General features: G+C 40.4%; 1 protein-coding gene across 2 annotated transcripts in view; it reads left to right on the top strand.

The window, feature by feature from the left end:
- tex264a (testis expressed 264, ER-phagy receptor a) overlaps positions 1-23,665 on the top strand; it is a 70,257-nt gene that overhangs the window by 42,593 nt on the left and 3,999 nt on the right. For both annotated transcript variants that reach the window (XM_030091555.1, XM_030091556.1), the window contains exon 3: positions 16,575-16,746. In XM_030091555.1, the coding sequence (XP_029947415.1) occupies positions 16,575-16,746 (172 nt within the window). The remainder of the gene's footprint in view (positions 1-16,574; positions 16,747-23,665) is intronic.

The following is a 23,665-nucleotide window of genomic DNA, read 5'->3' on the forward strand; positions in this document are numbered from 1 at the left end:
TATAACAGTTTTCTAACTTGAAGTTTTCGCTCGGTAAAACACGTAATAAGCACCTATCAGACTGTAGGTGGACAGACACTCCAGGCTGCCAGGCGGAAACAGAGGTGGAATACAGTGAAATAGACGATTTAATGAAGGAGTTTTGCTCCAGCCAGGGGTTTTTGGATGAGCCTTTACTTAGCTATTTAAATAGTAATTTGGATCCAGTGAGGCGTAGCCAAATTGAAAGCACCTCACAGAGGGTAGATGGGTCGGACCTAGGCGCCCCCTGGAACAAGGTGATTCGCTCTTTCAACAAAAAGAGTTTGATGGGTGTGAATTCAGTACAGTACTGACATGAAGAGAGAAAAAAGAGCAGGAAGGAAACCGTCTAAGAACCAGACGCCTCTGGACCGTAGAGGAAATGAACCAAATCAGCTAAAAATGTTTTCCTAAAAGTCCAAATGAATAAAAAGCTCAGTCATCCCATACTTTGATTCATAAACTAATCCTCCCATTCATTCACCTTTTATGGCCGAGTCATGCAACTTAGCTGAGATCCTTGAGAGTCGCCGGTCCAGCACAGAGACAGACAGTGACACACTCTCAAAGGTTTGGGAAAATTAAAGACACCAGCTCAGCTGATAATTTGTCGGAGGAAGCCGTCGTACCTAGAGACCGTCCTTCACACAGAGAGAGAACATGCAAACACAACATACTGAAAGGCACAATATGTGGTGTTCTGGACTGTAAGGCGGGAGTGCTGACCAGTAGTTTCATGCAATAATTTTGACATATATTCCCAGGCCATATTAGCAGTAGCGATCACATTTAATACACACATTGGTTCTCTTTTAATTTTAATTTGCTGTGAATGTATATGTTAAGTAGAATTGGATACAAGTTGAGAATGAACCACATAAAGCCCAACCATTGTCAGGTAGGTGTTTTGGAGACAGAACGTGCCAAAGCGAAGCTGGCAGGAGACGAAAGATGGCCTCATGAGATGTCGGTTTAAACGCTGCCAGACTCACATCTGCATGGAGCCAGTTGGTCAGACGGATCAAACAACATGAGAGTTTTTTTTTTGTTTTTTTTTCCTTCCTCATTTCATATTTGGTGTTGTTAGACTCATAACAAGCCCACTTGTCAAGCGGCCCACCAGGAAAACTCCCACTCCTCCAGATGGCCTGTCTGCTTCTGCCTGCCAATATCCATGTGGACTTTATTCTGAATAACAGAATAATTAAAGCATTAGCATTAAAAGGTATGTTTAAAAAAAAAAAATCTTTTCACTGGCAATGCTCAAACTAAAAATGATCTAACATGTTGCAAACTGAGAAGAGAAAAGAGTGGCTTATTTTTAAACCCCTTTAAATCTAAATAGTTGTTTTTTTTTTGGCTTTTTTTTTTGCCTTAATACTAACTTAGACTGAAAAAGCTGCAGCCCTCCACAGTGTGTTGTTAATGAGAAACAAGATTCGCAGCACGACAGGTGGCCTGAAGTATTTAAATTTGGGAAAAAAACCCAAAACCTTTGAAAAGTTCAATGAAGCGGTTGTTGCTTTTGCACTTTTTTTGTCCTTTTCTACAAATCCCTTTTCTTCAGGTTCTCTCCTTCAAATAACACCTGACATTATTTTTCATCTCAGTTAAAAGTTGTGATTATTTTCAGCTGTGTCTGTATATGATGTGAATGAAATAGACACTAAAATACACTAGGATATGCTTTCATTGTGAAGACCTGGTTTACCTGGCTGTTTGTGTTTTATCGTTGCAACAAAACCTATAAATTGGTTTGCAATATTTCTCTTTTTTTTTTCTTTTGCTGTAATGTGATAGTGCTTTCCTTAAACCAAGCAATATTCTGCAGCATGTCACAGCACTGCATATTATTGCTTATCCAAGCCCAAGAGTCACATTTTTATTGTGTTCGCAAAGGTCTCATCACCATTACGTTCGTCTTCTGCCTCTGTTTCATTTTCGCTGCACTTTTTTTTTTTTTTTTTCCTTTTTAAATGTGCTCTTCCTGTACTGCTCAAATTCTTACTTTGTCTTTTGTCTCAGGTTTCTTTTTCACTGCTCCAATAAAACACAGTCATTAGAACAGGATCAGGCTGCGAGGAGCACGGAGGGGGGGCATTCAGAACGGAGCCCTGTCAGCAGAAGGGATGGTTAATTGTAACCATTAGGCTGCCGTTGTGCCACGCCGACTGAGCCATAATTGAGGGTGGCCTGTGGCTTAAACATGGCCCTCGCCTGGTGGACAGCAGCAGGACAGTGGCGACTTTAACCCAGACCCAACAGCTTCTGTCGTGCAGCTGACAACGGTCCAGTCCTCCCTGATGCTTCCTCCCTGGTCTTTTGAGATGGAGGCGTGATGTGAAAACAAATCGCTGTCTTTGATACCTCCTAAAACATGCCATTAGTCACACGGTTCTAGTCCTAGTTTTCTTTTCTGCTCTCTGGGCTGAGCTCGTACTGATTGTGGCCTTGGAAGTGAAGTTTGTTTGCCTTCTTGATCACTCCTCTGTTGGCTGTATGTGCCGTTTATGTTGGCTAATTGACACCCTCAAACAGAATTAATCACCCATTGGCCACTGTGCTGTACCATAATTAGGTATTGGCAGTGCGATTGCTTTGAGGAGTATCGGTTGTGATGGGTGTCACGTTGGCTCCCTCAGAGTTGATAAAGGCATGTGTAGCTACATAATGAGCGAATCTGGACGCCTGGCATTCAGACTAAAAGTCTCTCATTTCACTGAGCCGTGGTTGTCCAAAACACACCTGCAGAAACGGATTTTATCAACCAGCAAAATGTGTTGATCAACATCTTCAAACTTCAGATTTTATGTGTTGTTCTTCCAGTGAAAGTGTATTTGTGCTGTACATCAACCTCTTCCTCCAGAAAAACAAATTGGCAATAGGAATGAAACACTGAATCTAATCTGTGTAATTTACCATTTTACTTAGACATTGGCATGGCTCTGGCTCTGTTAGTGTGCCTGCCAGTATTTTCTTAAATTTAATATAAATTTTAAAGTTTCTTTTGATGCACAAACAGCAGGTCAACACTCAAAGCTGTAACTCTTTACTCACATCTCAATTAAATAACGATCTAATTGATAATGATATTAACTCAACTGACTAATGTCGGACATGTATGCAATATTATAATTTTGGTTGTTCAAAGTAAAGCGGTCAAAGTTTCAAATGTAAAAAGCAGCAACAGTAAAACAATTTCTCAAACAAACCATGCTGAATTCTGTTCATCTCATTAACTAGTGCATCAGCCACAGCCGCAAAACATTCGATGGCACATAGAGGCAGATGTCGTTGCCTGGTTCATAATGGAAACCTCATTTGTTCTGCTGAGCGGTAATTGGCCAAGGTAAGAATATTAGGGTTGAGCCAAACACAAAGAGAATTATACTCGGGTGGTGACTCTTGCATAGCTTATCTTCACATGCTACACATGATTTTCCAGTACAAATCAAATTGTTACACCGGGTTCAGAGCTTGTTGACAAATAGGCCAGGGATGGATTTAAAGACACGTGCTAAAACGGTGTGTTGCAGACAGACGATAAAGACACCTTTCTGATCAGCGAATTGATAGAAATTAACATACTTTCTTTAAATTCAGCTTCACAAAGTCAAGAGTGTGACTGCACAATCTCCCAAAGTATGACAAGTGGCAACGACTAACAACAGTATTTCTCACACCATGACTTAACTGGGGTGAGAGCGAAGGAAATCACAAGTGTTAACTCAGATAAGGAAAGAAATAATGCAATTAACAGTTGTCAATTAGTTCTACACACTAATGTTTGGAGGAATGTTTTGAGTTGGAAATCTGTATAAGAAGGACTTAATTTGAGGCAGCCTGCTGATATATATATATATATATATATATATATATATATATACTGTATGATTATTTCAGTATTCTTTTCAGCAGCTGTGTGAGGCTCTTCGGCTTTGACTCATTGCAGATTCTCAAGGCTGTGTGAATCCATTTGATGATCAGCACGGCCTGACAGAGCTTGTGGAACGCTGTATAGACTGTCTAGTTAGAGAGATACCATGTAGAGCTGCGAAACACAAGGAGGATTTTGAGGACTCGCTGTTCTGTTTGGGGGGTTTGGAAAAAAAATCAACGTGCCCAACAGCAGAATGGAATATTATACCAGTGATAACATGTCTGATTGGCTCAAGTTTTACTTGACAATACAATCATAAAGTCATGTGGTCGTATAGTATGAAATTAAGATATAAAGAAAAAATAGGGGTTTTGGAAGAAAACCGAGCTCACCATCATGGAGTGTGTTTGGGATTACATAAAGACAAAATAATTTGAGTCAACCTACACTCATGAAATATTCTAAAATGTGTTTTTAAAAAACCTTCAAAGTGTGAATGCAAGAAGAATCGATGTAATTTTGAGTGCAGTGGGTTTTCACATATAAATGTGTTTGGTGTCTTCTGTATAATTTCATTCCACATTGACTTTTGTTAAAAAAATAAAACTGTGCTTTGAAAGCGTTTTTATTTTGTAATGTTTTGTCTCTTTAGGCCTAAGACCTTATAGAATAGATCAGTCTAAAATGATCCAGAAGATGTCTCTCTCTATACACTTCTTTCAATATAGGAGAGTGGTGCTAACGGAAGCATTTCCTCCACTAAATGTTTAAACAAAGCGGAATTTAAAATAGCGTCGAAAGTTCCGCTTGAAGTTTATAGTATATGAGGCGACAGTTCCAGTTCAAGAGGTTGAAAAGTCTTTTTTGCTGTTTTCTTGTCAGATGAATTTAATTTGGCATGTGCACCTTCGTCTGTGTGGATGCAGAGATGGGTTCCCATGGTTTATTCATAGAGCGGTGGTAGAATGCCTGATGGCTCGTTCCTTAGTTCTTCGAGGCAAGGCAGACTTCATAAAGGACAATAGATTAAACGAGTCATTGTCAACAAATTGTATTTCTCTCTGGTGATTTGGAATTTTGATGTGTGCCAGGAATGATTATTTCCTTGCTATCTCCTTCCTTCAATTCACATGCTTTTATTACAACATGTGCTGTCTGCTCGATGTGGACACATTAATCACACCTTTTCCTACCTTTGGACAATATGTTCTTTTTTTTCCCCTGCAGTCTTTCATAACGACTTAATTTTGCCTAGACAGGATGTAATTTTTTTTTCTTTTTTATAAATTTGATTGACTCTGCATGTCTCTATAAGAATGCAAAAAAAGGAGAAAATTCTAATGATCTGCCCAAGGCTTTGTGTTTTTGTGGAGCTTCATTATAATGCAGAAAGTTAACAAACTGCCATTTCTACAGAATTAGGCCCTTCACTTGACAGGTCAGAATTTATTCACTAATAATTTCTTGGTCCCTCTAAATGCCTCCAGGTTTGCCGGAGCTAAAAAGCTGCTGTGGTGAACAGAGACTTATTATGTGGCATATATTTAAGGTGCTGTACATGAGAGGCCTGCAGAAGCAAAGAATAGATTTACCTATTGGCTCTCTATATATCCATTGTCTCTCCACTGTCCACATCCCCTCCTTTCTAATTGTATCTCATTAGAATAGAGGCAGGAGTACCTCTAACATTAGACTCTCAGATTAAGATCTCAATTAGAGGAGGGAATCTGTCTGCCCCTTTAAAATTAGTCACTATTCATATTCATGTATTTCTATCTCCTGCTCTCCATGCAGTGGCTCACTAAATCTGTGGGCTTTAAAGTGCAGGACTAATTGACTGCAAATGTCTCCAATGGTTTTCTTAATGGCCTCGTACTTTCTCCTGGATTTGTTTTCAGGGGGAAATCGCACAGCTGCTTCGCTAGGAAAGCAACTGTTTGCTTTCCTAGCGTGTTTTTACTTTTGGCGTCAGAAAAAAAGCACCAGAAAATCTGCAACTCTCTGAAAAGATGCCACTTGATGTAAGAACAAAATCGTCGGGCGCAGCCAGACTGTTGGGATATAATTGTCCGCGCAACAAAAGGCTGATGTTTAAATGGACATATTTCAGGGCCACAGAGTTCACAGCGCTTTGTTTACCCACTTATAATTGTTGAAGATACAGATGTCTGTACAGGAGTTCATCAACGTCTTCCCAACACCTTTCGAGACTTTTCTTGAAAACCAAAAGCATAGCCACAAATGTGATCACAGGCTAAAAAAAAAAAAAAAAAAAAAAAAAGAAATCAATGTATTTTTTTCCTGCCCTAACCAGCTTCCTCCCAAGACCTTGGTGTTCTTGAAATAGACGTTTGATTATTCTTATAAATGTTTTGTTGGGTAGCTGTGCATTTCGGGTTCAGATATTGCTGTGAAGGTTAACACAGCTGTACAGGATCGAGGTTCTGACTGGTTTGTGCTCAATTTTTTAACATCCGGTGCTTCCTAAAGCATCGGGCTCAGAAGAAGAGAACGGAAACGTGGGGGGAGGGAGAAGGGTGTTATAATTCACAGTTGGGAGCTAGATGCTCTTATTGCCTCTCACCTCTTGCCAGCACACCAGATCAATTGTAGAGAACCTCTGGAGACCACAGCAGCTGCTGACAAAGTCACTATACTTGTACCTCATCAAGTGTTTGTGCTTATTGATTGCACGGGTGCATGGAGAGGTTGCAACAAGCCCACAGCCCTGCTTTCTGCTCTTTCAGCTCCACAGTCTTCACAGTACTGCTTGCTTTTTTTTTTTTTTTTTTTGTTCTCCGCTATCTCCACCCAGCCATCTTTGGCTATGTCCACCTGGTCAAGGATGGAAGGAGTTGATGGAGGAGGCCTGGACTTGCTGAGAGCGTTGCAGAAAATAGCCTTCTTGCAAGCAGAATGAAAACGCTCCATCCTGGGGAGGTGTGTGACCATGAGGGACAGTCTGAATTGGACACCTCTGCAGAGGTGCGAAGTAGAGTTTTTGTCTCTTCCCGCAGATAGGGAAGGGGAGCGAAGGTTGCTGGGGGTGCGAGGAGGGCGGATCATGTGGCTGTAATGGTGCTGTGGGAGTAAATAGACGAGGGGAAAGAGAAAGCTCCCGAGACTGTCACCAATTGTCACCATGACTTGTATTAATTTTCTTTTTTTGTGTGTGACAGGGGACCTGAGTGAAATATCAGTCATCTATAAATAGATGTGTGTGTGTGTGTGTGTGTACCTATGAAAGAAAAAAGTCCATACGTTTATGCGTTTATGGACGTGTGTGTTTGTACATTACATTTCCTGTTTTGATGGCTTACACCGTAGCTCTCGGTCGATGTCTCTCGCCGGCTTGCCGTTCGCTCCATGTTAGTTTTATGCCGTTGCTATGAATACGGGCCGGGATGAATATTCTGCCTTCCGCTCATTATGCACCGCGGCTCGGCGGCCATATCTCACACTGATCCCTGGAGAGAGAGGTGTGCTCGCACTCATTCTTACCACTGAGGAGACTACAGCTGTTAGTATTTTAGGATCAGCAATTTCTTTGGATTTGAAAGGGGAATGATATGCTTTGCTGGTCGGATTAGCGACTGTAATCTTTATTGCTCAGCTAGCCTGTCGTCTGGTGCTGTAATTAAATGAGAAGGTTTGCGCAATTTTCTAATTCAGACGATGACGAGCTTTAGTGCGTCGATCATGATTTCACACAGCTTCATGATGTTGCTTTCGGTCGGACGGTTTTGGCTGAGCTGGAACGACGGCGACTTTACAGTCCGACATTGACTTGTATTGTGTCATATTATTTTGTAAACAGCCTGTAGCCATGCCAGCAGCTTTTTATGTTTATTTTCAACTTTAAAAGATAAAAACAAATACAATGAATACAATGAAAATCAAACCAGATCAGTAAATTTGATCTATATTTTTTTAAATTTCAGAATACTTACTGTGACCACCACCCGCTGAATAAAAATGGAGGTCTTAAGTTTTGAAAAGGCAAAAGTACAGTGGAATGAATAAATGATGCAATTAACGGTTTTGTGAACTGTCCGAGACGATGTTTCTCTCTTCCAGACAATTATTTTGCCAACATGTCCCAAGACCAGCCTTCAAGACACAACTGGGACTGGGGGAATGCGAATGGATAAACAAAGACTGGCAGAATTTAATTTTCCTTTTTTTGTGAAAAGTCAAACTGATTATTGTGATGAGCATATTATTATTGTTAAATTACCAAGCCTCGGCTCTTAGATTATTATTAAAATTATTGGATGTTGACTTTTAAAAGTAAGTAATTACTATTCATTGGATTGTTAGCAATAATTCATACTGTGAAAGATGTTTCCAAGCCCTCATGTAGATGTGAAACTTTTCAATCTGAACTCGCAGATTTTCCACCTCGAAGTTCCACAATAATCAGGGAACATCACCAAGGTCAGTGTGTTTACTCCTCTGAGGACTGTGAGCATCTGCACTAAATTTCAAGAAATCCTGTCTGTCGGCTGCAGATATTTTTAGATCTCGACAAAAGTCCTTTGACTCACATTCATAACATGATTTCACCATCAATACAGACAAACACACAGAGGACGAAGGTGTGATTTCTTTCCCCCCCATCCTCTATAATCCACCACCATCACATGCCATGTCACAAATTGTGTTTGTTCATGTATGAGACAGCCATTTACTGGCTTCCCCGGTGGTCGCTCACATACAAAATGTATATTAACTCACTCGTGACGCTCTCACTCCGTCGCTTCAACTCAGCCAGCATTAGCCGTCCCAGAGCAGCTCTGCAATCCCAGATCAAGACTCAGTTCCTGTTCATTACGTGTTGAGGGTTTCAGAGGAGCTCCTGTTCTCTGTCATGTAGGAGCGCCAGAGCTATGATGAAATTTAATTCCTTCTTGTGAACCTGAAGACGGTTAAGATGGATCCCTCACATTGGGACAATGAAATATGTGACCTTGAATTTGAAATTGAGTCTCATAAAATATTCAATTAGGGCTGAATTAATTAATCGCACTAAAGTAAAGAACCAAAGGAAGAGCCAAAGAAACCAAACAAAGGTGTGTTTCGAGTAAAGGAAATCGACTGTCAGAAAATAATTTGGCAGTTTTAGGTGGTGATATGTGAATTTATCAAATGATTATCCCCACTTTTTTTTTTTTTTAATCCATTCTGAAGGAACCACCCCCAGCTCTGTTGAGTGTCGCTGTTGACATGCAATAAGTTTCAGACAAAAAAAAAAGATCAAATCTTATTAGTGTTACTTCACAACTACTTGTTGCTGCATCTCAGTAATATTGTACTGGGAAGTGAAACAAAGTTCTATTGTCAGCTGCTCATCAGGACTCCAGATTGATACAAACAGCCCAGCGCATCATATAAAAGAGACCCTGTTCATAGTCAAATAAAAGCCACTCTTCTGTTTGAGTAATCACAAGTCAGCCTTTCTGATATTTGCTCTGATTTGTTCATTCACTTTGTCAGACGGTTGCCTCTCAAGAGTAAGATGGACAGCCTTCTGTCTCCATTTTTCTGGCCAGCAGCCAGCACAGCCACCGAGCTGAACACAAAGGCAGCGCTGAGAGACGAGACATGAAAAGAAGGACGCAACCTAATGTTCAGATCTATGAAAATTGCCTTTTTGATGTCACATCTTTCAAAACACATCTGGACCTCGAAATTTGTTTGTGTTGCTTCTATTTACCAGACCTGGGAGGGCGGAATGCATTTCATTTGTACAGTGCTGAAATACTCTGCGTCGGTATTGAGCTTGTCTGCTGTACTTATGGCCCAGTTACTCTGTGGCCTTATTTATGGTTCAGAGTTAGTTAAGTGATGCAGTAAATCAAGCTCCAGGGGTGTTGTTATCTATGTTTACTTTTCTCTTATTGGTATTTCTATTGGAGGAGGGATAGAGTATTCACAGAGCAGCTGCCAGAGAGGTCAAAGACACTACAATGCCCCATGAGACCCTCCCTTGTCTGTTTCTACGTTCCACTCTCTACACATGCATAAATGCACACACACTCACACACGCACGCACACACAAATTGCATTCAAAGACACATAGTGTTTGTTTTCACTTCAACAATCATCACTCCCGCTGTGTTTACTTCAGCGTCTTTTAACCCCGAAAATGAAAGTGTTTTAAGCAGAACTAATTCTGAGCTTAAAGAAAAGACAGCTGTTTTTCTATAGGACAAAGCTTACTACAAGTGATCTACATCAGCGCATCCATCTACGCATGGACATTGCGAAAATGCGAAGATGAAAAGACAGGGGGAAAACATAAAGAAGATTTATTATGTCTGTTGGAGGCTCTCAGTCGTCCAGGTCACGGGATCCTCGGTTCAACAGTCAAAGATACACTGCAGCATGAAACAACTCATTGTTTAAGTGAAAGACAGCAGCAAACAGAAAGTTCTTCAACCTTGTTATAAAGAAACATGTAGCGCCGTCCTGGACTTTGAGATCCCTCCAAATGTTTGGTTCTTGAAAACTAAAAGTGCCTTCCACATGTTTTATTCAGTTCTGTTAATATCTAAATCAGTTAAGTTTCTAATAATTCATCCAAACAAATTATTGTAACACAGAATCATTTCTCTAATTATTTCTTCAATAATCTGGCTTCACTTGGTTGGGAGCTTGAAAAATAGCTTAATTTCCAACTGTCATTTTTTTTCTTTAAATCTCGTAAAAAATAATGGCGCTCGTCTTGATTGTTACAGTTACAATTATGTGACTCTCCAGAGGCTGCTTGATGAGAAGTAATAAAAAAAAGTGGCACTTTTAATGATTTACTGGCAAATTACTGCTCATGTCTTCCATGAAGGTAAAAGGTCACGAGCAGAGTAGTTCCCGAGGGGCAAGACATTCACAGTGTTGGTCAAGGGCACCTCAGAGGAACCAGAGCTGGAACTGTGTTCTTTATTTCATAGATGATGTTCTCACATCTGGCTGCATTACTGTCTCACGGATTAACTTTGTGTTCTGTTTACACCTCTTTTTTTTTTTCAAGACCTTTTCAGACAACCTTTAGAGCCACGGAATGTACTGAATATACAGTCCCAGAAGGTTTGACTTCAAAACAGCAAGCATGTTTTGGATTATCTCTGAAATAAGACTTTTAATGCAATTTGGCCTAAAAATAGGATCTTTGGTCATGGTTCAAACAAACATATTATATATTTTTTTTCTTGGGTTTAACATTTAGGATCATTTTGAGTAATCTACAAATTCATTTTGGTAGCTGCATCACATGTAGTTGCAGTCAATCTTTTATTATCACATCCTTTTGCGAGATTACATTATATTGAGGCATTTCCATCATGCTGCACGTGTGAAAAGTATACAAACCTGTAGGTAGAACCTGTCTGATCTGTTCAATCAGACTACAACATAACATTATTAGTATAATCGTCTGAAAGCAGAGTCATGGCAGAGCAGTGGTGTTGGATGGCTTTAAATCAAGGGAAGATTTACTCTCTCTTTAATACTTTGCCAAGTTTTCTGTCAAACACTTTGTTTATTTGGGGGCTTAAATGAAGTACACTTGTCTAAAAATGACTCTTTTGAAGTTTACTGGTTACACAATCATGTTTTCTTGATGTTTGGGACAAGACTTGTGTGAATATTTCAATTTCAATTTTACCTGTGTGAGGTTATTGAGGAAGATTTACTTTGAAAAAGAAGATGATGGCCTGTTCTCCTTCGGCCTCTCGCACCAAATTGAAATGTAACATGTTTAATAACATTTTTTTCTTTTTTTTTTTGCTGCAAGATCATTAATTATTGAGAGGTTAGGTTTCATAACATAGAGAGAAGGCAGCGGACTCAAAGTGACCTATTTTGTGAAGTCGGTGTCGAGGTTAGGAAAAGGTAATAATGTGATAACGAGTTACTTTTCAGGGAAGCGGATGCCAACTGTTTGTCACTTCCTGATTCTTTACCCAGGTTGATGTGTTGGTTAAAAGTGGAAAAGGTCTGACTGTCACGAATCTTCTGTGAGGCAGCAGGCAGGAAACGACTGACCTGTTTTTTTTTATCCTGTAGTTCAGGCTCATCTTACCTCTGTATCCCCAAGGAGAGCCCATTTCAATCCTCGCAGCTTCAAGACAGACACAGGCTGAAAGGATTCATGCTGACTCCAGAATAAGCTTCAGGTATATAGATCCCCTCCAATGAGGCAGAAGAAGAGAACGCAAACAGAGGAGGGCACTGGGACGACCTGGGATGTGTTGCTGGCTGTATAATATGAAGATTTAATTCAGGAGTAACTTTTTTGTGTTGAGACAATTAACATCTATATATTTTCCCCGAGTTTGCAGGTCAGGGGAAAAGTGACTTTGGAGGTGGCATCTCTAGGTTTTAGAGAGTATGTAGAAAAGAAAAAAATATCAGCAGGTCTTATAATATATGTGAGAGCTTTATGTTCTTTCATATAAAAACAGGGTGTAACTTATGACATTGACTTAGGTGTCAAGCATGGTGAAAACTCTCAACGCGTCTCTGCATAATCTATCATAAAATGCCGCTTTGCTCCACAGTGATTTCTCTTGATTTGTCCGCATGATTCTTCCTGGTCTCACCGCAGTGAAAGATTTTCACTGAATTCTTCTTGGGGAGAAAAAAGTCCATCAGTTTTACGTTGGAGTAAACAGAAGCATCTTAGTGTCAAGTGAGATGTCAGTTCCAAACACAGAGAGACAGACAGCCTCACATTCACACCTTAGGTGATTTAAATTTACCAATTAGGCTGCATATTTTTGGTCTGTTGTGGAAAACAGACTTTTTTTTTTTTTGCAGAATGACAAGCGCAGTGTCAGTTGGGAGGCGTCAGGAAAAAATAGCCCTCAGTCAGTATGATGATGCTTGCAAAAGGATTCATACCTCTAAAACTTTTCTACAATTTATCCCATTATAACCACAAATATAAATGTATGCTATTGAGATTTTATGTGCAGGGTTTGCTGTAAACTAGGAGGAAAATTATGCATGCTTTTCAAGTTTTTTTTTTAATACATAAAAAACTGGAATTTGTGGCATGTCAAAGGATTCAGTCCCCTTTACTCTGACACCCCGAAGTAATATCCAGTACGAACAAGTGCCTTCCGAAGTCACCTAATTAATAAATAGAGCTGCAGAGTTCCACGGATCAGGTGGGACAATCTGTCCACAGGACAAAGTCATAAGAAACCCTGTTTGCATTTTGCCAGGAGCCATCTTGAGGACGCAGCCAACATGTGGAGGACGGTGCTCTGGTCATGAGACCAAAATTGAACGTTTAAAACTAAAGGCAAAATGCTATGAGGTGGAGAGCTAACGCTGCAGATTACCCCGAACACCCCATCCCCACTGTGAAACACGGTGGTGGCAGCATCATGCTCTGGGGATGCTCCACAAAGTGTTGACTCGGAGGGTATGAATGCCATGCCATACAACCATATTAGTGATTCATCACATAAAACCCCTTCAAAATACACTGACATTCATGGTTGTAAGGTGACAACTATGTGTAATACTTTCACATAGTTTATGAACACTGAGTCCCAGAATCAAAGATTGTGGAATATTTTTTATGTTGTCATGTTAGTTAAAATCGAGAGCACTGCGTTAATTTTGTTAATTTGCAGCCAGTATGCACTAAAATAATGCATAATACTGCATTTAATTACTTGGCCCCATGTGCAAAAGTAAGGTCAAAGAAGCTGTAATTAGTTTCATGTAAAAATGAAATTTGTTTGCAAAATGATGTCCGCCGTCATATCCTCCGGGCACGACTCCTGACATATTATCCAGAGCGAGGTCTCGCACTGTACTGACAGTATTAAGGTTTTCATTTCCACTAAAGATAATAGGAGATGATTTCCTCTGCGGCTGATGGTGTGTTAATCAGTAAAATCGCCCGATGTATTCATGTGTAGAAATGAAAACCCGCCGCACCTCCTGGCAGAGCGAGCGACACCTCCGCCATGGGCCGAAAATGACAATTATGAACAAGTTACAGCCCTAACAAGGTGTGTAGTAATACACACATATATTGGTATGGACATTTCCCACATGCTGTTTTATTTTTCTTATCCGTTACAGTATCCCTTAGAGACGCGAGCGTGTGTGTGTCTGTGTGTGTGTGTGTGTGCAATATGGTGACTGTCTTTGTCTCGAATTCCCTGCTCATTATTGGAGCAGGTTCAAGGATATGGGCACTCATTTGCATAGGGAGCCCCGAGGCTGGAGCCTGTGTGTGTAGCAGCCAGGTGATTCATACCAGCTCCCACAGTCTTATTTTTTTTTTTTTTTGTGAGGATTAGATTAAAACCAATCAATCAGCTGAGATCACCCTGACCCATGGGAAAATGAGCCAGGTTACTGCCATTAGACCATCCAACTTGTTCCTTTTCTTCTTCGCCTTCTTGGAATAGCCCAGAATAGCCGTTTTTGTCATGCAGCCATGACAACCTTGCAAGCCTGTACATCCATTTAAATACAGAGGCGAGGCATTTACCAAATTCTAAGAACATTCACACTATGGGAGGAAGAGCACCGAGCGCATAAACATTCAAACAGCGAGAGATGTACTGTTTAATATTAAAAAAAAAAAGTGTGAATCTATCTGTTAACATGTTTGTGTGGGGAAGGAGTATGTGAGAGGAAATTACGGGAGATCACGGGAAAGGGGGACGCAAAAGTACCATTCAGCACAGGAACACATTTATGCAGTCACAGTTCTTTTTTGTGACTTGTGGAAAGACTTTCAAGAGCCGACTTTTCTATGAGCATCAATATAGTTAAGGCATTTCTTGATTATTGACGTCATCAACTGAACATGTTATGCTTGCATATTATTATAGCAGTAAATAGTCTCCACTGTATTTTGAATTAACACCACTCCACGGCAGCAGTGTGAAGCAGCTGTGGCTCAGTCGGACAGTGCTGCTGCTTGTGATGACCCATATCTCCACCTGTCCATGTGTCTGAGTGTCCTTGACTCTGAACTTCACATCGCCCCCAATGTCAAATGAGCACCTTGTCTGACAGCTTTTATCCTTAGTGAGCATGTGAATAAGTGTGTGCAAAGGTGATTTTGAGTAATCGTGCAAGGTGCACTGAGACTGCTCAGAACAAGCGAAGGCCATTCCTGATTTACCTTTTTACTGTCCTGAAAGTTCACAGTTCTCTGAAATGCATCTACCTCTCCCCAACAATAACTTTTTGCATGTCCTCTGAGACTCAGAAAGGTCGATACATTCCATGACACAGAGGCATGCATTATGTAGTTTGACCAGCACCTACCACTCATTATATGGCTGTGTGTGCTTTTACACACTCTTGGAACAGTTTCTACCTTGACACACTGGGTAATTGGTGTCACACGGCTACATGGTTCAGTTGTGTGCGCAGTGATAGCTGTGCTGACTGGAGCATTTCATTGAAAGTACATGCTTTCCTGACTCCTGGGGTGTTTTGGTAGTTCGACTGTCAGAAATCCCTGCAGGTGCAAATATTCCTCTGGACTTAAACCACAAATTCAGCTGAAGTCCAAACCAGTAACTCCACTCATCAGTGTCAGGCAGAGCGCTGCAGTCACTGAAACTGGATGTCAAAATTGCATCATGGAACAAATTCTCCCTCAGTTTATGTGTGTGTATCATAGCTATGCTGTTAATGTCAGTCACTAGTCATGATTCTGATAGAAAACAATAAACTGATATTATTTTGACGGACCTGTAGTGCTTACATCTAATCTGTCGACAAGCCATTTGGCACACGGAGTCTTGCTTTGCACCCCACACTAAAACATTCATCTGTCACTTTGCGACCGATTCTCGCCGAGACCAGCTTGTGCCGCTCACCCCCGCTTCCTCCAGCTGTACTGTGATGGCTCATCAGAGAGTTCACTCCTCTGCGGTCCCTTGAGAACTATATGAAAGCATAAAGCAAAATTATGCAAGGCTAATGTCCTCTTTAGAGAAAATATGGTATAATATTTATAAACTCTCTACACTTTCTACACACACCACTGGAGAGTGCAAATGTAGACACATCGATGTGGATGGTAATGCAACTTTAATGGACTCACGCGGGAGGGCATGTATTCATATTAATGTGTGAAAGACATAGTGTTATGTCAGCAAAGTGAAGACATTTTGAAGCTACATATCTCAGATATTTTGTGCTTGTCTGAGGTTTTCTGTCTGTTGAAAAAACCATCACACACTTCACTTCAAGATCGTTTTTTTACTCCTTGTTCCGGCCTTGCCAGCCCCTCTCATGCTGTACAGCATAAAGGTCAATAAAGTAGTATTTTCTTTATTTACTGGTGTGTTTTGAAGTTATATAAGAAGCTTGGCTTAAACTAAAGTATATTACAAATGGTGGTGGCATTGCATTTACAGATCCCCCCCAACTATTTGGATTTAATCACTGCGAAAATGAAAATGCACTCAAATTTATTTTGAGTTTATTGCCATGCACTTGCACCTCATACTGTCTGTGTTTATTTTTTTTCCACAATACAACAAATGAAGGTTAACACTTGGTTTATTCGAGAAGCATTTCTGAAGGTGTGAACAATGCACCCTTGTGTTGGTATTATCAAATTTGACTGTGCATCTGACGTTCTAATTTTGTGTTTCTTTGTGCTTTCTCCATATTTCAACAGGAGAGGAAGCTGTCTGCGTTCCCGTATATGGAGATCTGTTCTTCAGGCGTCATCAACTACATGGTCCCACTGTCTCGCCAGACGGATTTCTTTGTGCCAGAAATGAAAGAGGAGTTGAAAACAGATGTGAAAGAAGAGGACTCTGATGAGGACAGAGGAACTGACATTACAGGTAAAAGGTTACACATCTTCAGATACTGTGTGGTAATTGACAGAAAACATATCTTTCTCAAGCAACAAAAGCAAGCAAGTCTTCATTTTTTCAGCGCAGTAAGAGGGAGAGAGCATTTGCTTTCAAAGTGAGGATGTTTTTAACATGCTCTTGTTACAGATGTGCGACAGGCTGCTGGAGATGGTGCAAAATTGTGTTTCTATGCTGAAATTATGAGGTATTATCAGCAGTCTAGGGGTAATTTAAATGAGAAATATACATGCCAAACCCAGGCAGCGCTGATCCTCATTTTCATAACACAACAGATGAAAACTGGCCTGTGTGGACTAACTCTGGCTCGGTGGTTACGTCTCCCTCTTGATCAATGACCAGTGATTAATGTAGTTGTCAAATAAATGAAAGGAAAACCTTGAGCCACGACGGATAGGTGCACCTAACACCTTTTGACATCAGAGCACACTTCCATTTGTCTATATTTATTTGTCTTCAAAAACAGGATTTTGATGTTATTCTGTGTTGTTTAGTTTCAGCATATTGAAGCATGTTAATAGAAACATTTTTCTGATGCATTGCCAATACAGTTACTGTCAGCTGAACGCAGAAACACTTGAAATGTGCAGCAACTTTTATCTGACTTGACAACTCGTGGACTCTTCTCCTGCCCTTCATCAGTGAAGACAAGGGATACATGAGACTCTATAATTGTTCTGTCATCATAAGTGTGTGTCTTCGAGCGCAAGTGTCTCCTCTGCTGCGGCTCCTCTTTAAAACCAGGCAGGAACCTGCAGGTCGGTCTCATAGTATTGACCCTGTCAGTGGCCAAACTGGAAAGAAAATGGTGCTGGTCTGTTTTTTTCAGAGTGGATGAAGGTGGACAGATATCTTGCAGGTATCGTTTTCTTAAAGTTGAGATCATGTGACAGCTCTTGTTAACACAAACCGAGATAGGAGAAGACTGAGAGGAAAGCCTCCCATGATCTGTAAGTGTCTGCAATGAAGGGCCATTACTTGAGGCAGGTAAAGGTCTCTCGCAACAACAGTACAGAAGGATTGTCTGCGGTAGAGACCGTAAAAAGCTGGCAAACTCAGAACCGAGGCTATTCTAAACTTTAAATTAGTTTGTCAGCATCACCAGACCGAGACACAGTTCTGATTATTTCTTGCCTTTCTAACAAATGAGAAAGTTAATAACAAAGAACTAGATTGCTAGAAAGCATTTCAGTGGAGTAATTCGGATAAAATTAAGTTGATCTTGAATGTTTTATGATCAGGAGGAGAAAGTAATTTGGAATTAAGTCTCTACTACCTTGTTGTACACAGCGATGCAGCCACACGCTTTAATATTTATATTCTCACAAGACCTGAATCATTTCTGGCTTTCTTGTTCTGTCACTACGAGGATGGGTTTTCAAGTGGCTGTCTCCTCCACACTTGGCTCAAATAGTTTGAGGGTTTCATTGTATTTTGTATTTACTTCAACCTGTTGTTATCATGACCAACAACAGTGAGAAAAAGACAGTCAATGTACTTAAACCCTGTTTAACAAATGTGTGCCTCATTCTGCATAAACCTAGTATGAACGATGTTTTACATCATGTTGGATGGTTAAAAAAAATATATGTATACGTAAATCGGCTTTCAGTGATTGGAACAGAAATAAGAGACTTCTCCTCCAGCGCCTTATCTGGGGCGATGCCTGACCCCGGTGCTGCTGATTAATGCCAGGCTGTAGGGACTTTGGTTACAGCTCTCAGTGTGATTAAGCAGTCCAAAGTATCAGCACACGACCTATTCGCTTGATGGTGGGGGCACAGCTGTGCAACTGAGGGAAAGCTGAAATAAATCCCGCAGCATATATGACAGACTCCAAAATATTACTGCTTTGGTAAGCAGGAAGTTGTGAAGGCAGACGAACACCTGTTTGAAGTATAAAGTAGATCAGCATTGTAAATGGATAAAGGCAGGAGTGAGAGGCGGAAGAATGCACAAGCTTCGCTCCGTGTAGCGTTTGTGAAACTGTCCCAAAGCATGAAATCCTCACAACAGTGCACTGCTAAGTTCACATAGATACTGTGTACGCCTACTCAGCTGACAGAATCCCCATCGCACCTTTTCTCTTGCGAGCAGCACGCAATCTGCCAAGTGTTTATTTTTTTTTTTTAAAGAATTTATATTATTACAATATATACATATTTACTGACAATACTATTCATTTTTATTCATGCCCACTGTAGAGGGACTTCATTGACTTATACAGGTTAATTAAATTCTCAAACCTACAGGTTATCAATTGTAAATAGCAGATTTATTTTCCCAACCAGAGGAGAAGAAACTAAGCCGATGCAGGTCCACCACACAAATGCGCAGTCATGATCTCGTGAACAAGCCTCCAGCAAGGTGGTCGCTGCAGTGACGGCTCGGGGCGAGGAAACAGAAATGATACCACGGTCAAGTTCGTGCAAAAGATATTAGCTTCATTTTCTGTCCAAACACCACTCGAGGGAGACTCACAACCTCTAACTCTTCTGTGACAAACAGCAGCCTTGCGGTGAGACTCCGCTTTCTGCCAGCTGCCTGGAAATCTCATTCAGACAAGACTTTTTAATCAATATTATTCCATGACAGAGGTCATTTATTTTCTTCTCTCTCTCTCTCTTTTTTTTTTTTAATCACCTGTTCTGGGTACCATATTAGGAAATGCGCATATTGTCTCTAAATATATGTCACATTTTTTTCATTCTTTGTTCAGAGGGAATTCTTTTTGTGTGTCTTTTGAAGCATTTATCACCCAGAGCAACTCGACTGTTTGAAACGAAGCTTAGAAGGAGCTGTTATCATAGCAGAGCTTTAAAGGGGTTTCAAGAGCCATAGAATTGTTTTTTATTGAGGACTGTTAGTTTCAATTTATCACAGTGTTATTTCTGAAAAGACGTTTTTCAAAATGTCTTTGAATGATGCTTTTTTCTGCCGCTAAATGTTTTCTTGCTGAACTGTACCTTGAATTAAATGTTCAGCATTTGTGCTGTTCTTACTATTGCACACTTGATGGGGCAAAAACATGCAAAGTGTCACAAAGCAAAGCGACAGGTTGTAGCTTACCAGCAAATATTGACTTATTTTCATAAAGAAAAAGACAAAACTGCATATTTTGCACAATTTTATTTGGGACGTTTCTTGCATTCTCTATTTGAACTGACCAATGCTCCAGGGTTTTTAAGCTTTGTTGTATTTTCTTGAAAATGTCAATGTTGAAAATGCAAACCTTAACCCCAGCCTGAAATCCTGAGCTCTCAGGAAATGTCTTCTCGGCACAATTGCTGTGTATTTGCCTGTGTATATCTTTCTTTATATGCCGACAGTCTCAGTCCCTATCATCAAAATCTATCACTAAAGCGTGATAATACCCTCAATGTGTTTGACCGTAATAATGAGGTGATGCTTAGTAACTGATTAAAACTTTAGGCAAGTAGTTCAGAATAAGGTTCATCAGGATTTTGCTTTTATGGTCTGAGAGATTTTCAGATGACTCTGAAAACCTCCCACTGGGCTGTCAGGGACCTTGTCACTGAGGAATGGCCTTTCCCAACACAGACTCCTTATTGGTTAAGTGCCGCACTGATTGTTGCCTTTCTGTCCTTTGGTTCATCTTTCTCCGCAAAATGAAGACTAGACCTCGTTTCGGTTCTCTGGTTGCCATATCTGCCCAAAGTGTTCGTCCCTGATTGCTCAGTTCGGCTGTGTGGGCTGATCGAGAAGGACTGAAAACTCTGTCTTCAGATCAGTGGAGTTCTCTCGACTTCCTCAGGACTTGCTTTTCCATTCGACAACGTCTGTGTACCTTTTTCATAGTTATCTGTTAAATTTAATGAGGCAAAGGATGTGTGCTGAGGGTTCAGCTGTGAAAGCATATAAAGAACAGCTGATAGCAGTAAGATGCACCACAGTTCATAAAGAACTGTCAACAAAGGGCCATAAAGCTGCTTTTAATTAAAATGTTCCTCGTCTTGTCTGTTTTGCTTCGACAGTTCTGAAAAGGGTGAGAGGAGCCCCTGAAAAGCGCACCGAGCGTGTACGAATGCTCGCAGTTGCATTGCAGTCAATGTAAATTATGTCCATATGATGTAGATGTGTAACGTGCGTTCACGTATCACAGCCATGTTTTCTTAATGGGACACAGATCCATCATCTCAGCTTTGTCTGACAAGCCAGCTGTTAAAATCCCACCGCAGCACCAGAGAAATGACCATCACCTGTTTTTTTTTTTTTTTAAATCCTTCATTCACTGTTCTCGTCATAAGCCACCCTGTTCATATTCTCTGCCCAGGAGAAGAGGAAAATCTTCCTGGATCTGAGCAGCCATTGTTTGCGCTGCAAGATTTTTGTTAATCTTTGTGTGGAAACAAATCAGCTCCAATGACACACATGCCTGTGGGCTTTCTTTTTCTCTTTTCTTCTTCTTTCGAGCATTCATACTGATGATAAATATCCACTTCAAGCGGAAATTCACAAGGGACTTATTAAACTGAGCTCTTGTCGGAACAGGCTTTCAAGAAATTGCTGGCTTTTTATTTTTGTCTACATTTTTGAAAATTATGTGTTGTGATCATTATCAATTTTCCCGTCGTGAAATCATGACGCTCAATTTCGATGACTAACGACTGTGTGAAGTATCAGCTGAGATTCACCTGTTCTGCAGCTCTTTAATCATCGATTCATCAGTCAGTCTGGGAATGTCAGAAATTCAAAAAACAGATCAAATGAGGCAATAAAGACTTTAATAGTGGCTGTAGGTGTTAAATATGTCTCTGAATTTGAAATAAAATATGTCAATTGTCAATAGCAGAAAATCTGACAAGTCCATTTTCAGCAGTTACAGGATTGATTTGATCCATTTCTCCATGTTATTGTGACTTAATGCCACATTAGAGCAGAACAACAATTGTGTGTATTTCCAGAGTTCCCCGAATCGAGATGACATTAAACCCACTGGATGTGGATTTCTTACATGATCAGTATCTAGAAATGTTTCTACCTCGAGGCGTTCATTTGCAAACGAGACGATCCCTTTATTTTCGTCACATTTAACCTCTGTTTTCTTGTTCCACTGTTCTCGCCATCCACTCAGGCTGTGCTTCTCTAATTTCTCAGCATGCCTCTGCTATGTCTGTGTCTAATTACCTCCTTAAAAAAAAAAAAAAAACTCACTTTCAAACAGTTTGAAGAACAAGACCTTGATTCTCCACTAATAATCCCAATGGGCCCAATTTAGCAACTAATTTAGGCAAATGTTATCTAAAAGACTTTCAGAGGCTCCAACCACTCTTCCAATTTCGGGACTTGCTTGCAGTGGTAGAAAGGGCCAAAGTTGTCCGGTACCTTGAGACTGTTCCTTGGGGGGCTTTCTTGCGCAATTACTCTAAATAGACCCATTATTCCCTGCAAAATTTCCTGTATTGTAAAAAAAGTAGTCTCTCAGGAAAAATCCTTTCAGTACGACATGCAAATAGGATATAAATCACGGCATAAACCAATCTATATGCATTTTAAAGCAATACCGCTGTGTCAAATCACATTCGCACGCCACCCAAGAGCATTCCCACTGGTTTTGTTTGGGCTTGCCAGCTAATCAACAGACCCATAAATAGACATAATAACCCAAATGGACTTCCCATATATATGTGACATTCTACACAGTGCACCAGATCAGATCTGCTTTATGTGATAATTAGATTGCAGAGATTCAAATGAATGAAAATGACTGACTGACCTCGGCGGGCTGCTCAGACTCCCTGCTTATTGTATTTGGGTCCCCAAAGACACATTTAGCACAAACACACTTAGACGTGCGGATGGGAGTTATTTGGAGTGTGAAAGCAGGAAGAAGGTGATGTGCGCTGTTGTGTTTTCACGTCCAGGGGGACAGTCAAGTCGAGTCACATTTCACTTGTTAAACACGTTTTAATTTTAGGACTCTCATTTCCTTTGCAGAAGCAAAAAAAAAAAAAAAAAGAAGCTTGTTAAAATTCAGCACAAATGCACTGTAGAACAGGAAATAATATACTTAAAAAATGGTGGAGATTTTATTCTTTGTAAAAAAAAAAAAAGTCTTATGTGAAATTGAAGTGATGTTACTTTTGTGCATCGGGTGGCAGTAGTGAGTCACAATATTGATTTTCCATGAATTTCTGCCACAGTTCTACTAATTATTATTTTTTTATTAGTAATTATCCAGTACTCCAGCTTTCTATCATCTCGTTGAGTGCTTCGTGCACACGGGGTCACGGTGACGGTTTGAGGAGCTAAACGCTCCCCTGCAGCCTCCTCCACCTCTTCTCAGAGACAGACTGGGATTTTCTGGCTCTGCTGGTTAACCTGCTCGCTTTAGTATCGTTAACTAAGCCATAAATATCAACTGATATACATCATGGCTGCTTTCTTTTCACTTGAATCTAACAAAAAATAAATAAATACTACATACTTTCAAGTCAAGATACATTTAAGAGTTTCCTTCCAGGGAACATGCTGATCCGGCTGGTGGCCCGTCGATGAACTCCTTCACATCTGCAGTAACATAAACTGGACGAGCTGTTCTAATAGGAAAAATTGCGACACACAGTTATCGTTAAGTGTGCCTGCTTCAAGTCTTCACCAGCACCACTGGTCAGCGGCTACTCCATACAATAGAGGTATTTCCACTGAAAAAGCCACGGGGCATTCCAGAAGAGCCTGAACTCAACACTTCACAGAGGATATGGAACAAATCAGTTTTGGACTGAAGCTGCACAGAGGACTCAATCAGGAAGTTACCTCCTAAAGACTCAATGAATTGGGGCCACTTTGAGAATTAGACGCCTCAAGTCTCATGTCATTTCACCTCCATAATTCAATATTGCATCATGCCCGTTGTCCACAGGCAGAC

Source organism: Salarias fasciatus, chromosome 5, assembly GCF_902148845.1.
Source record: "Salarias fasciatus chromosome 5, fSalaFa1.1, whole genome shotgun sequence".
NCBI classification, from domain to species: Eukaryota; Metazoa; Chordata; class Actinopteri; order Blenniiformes; family Blenniidae; genus Salarias; species Salarias fasciatus.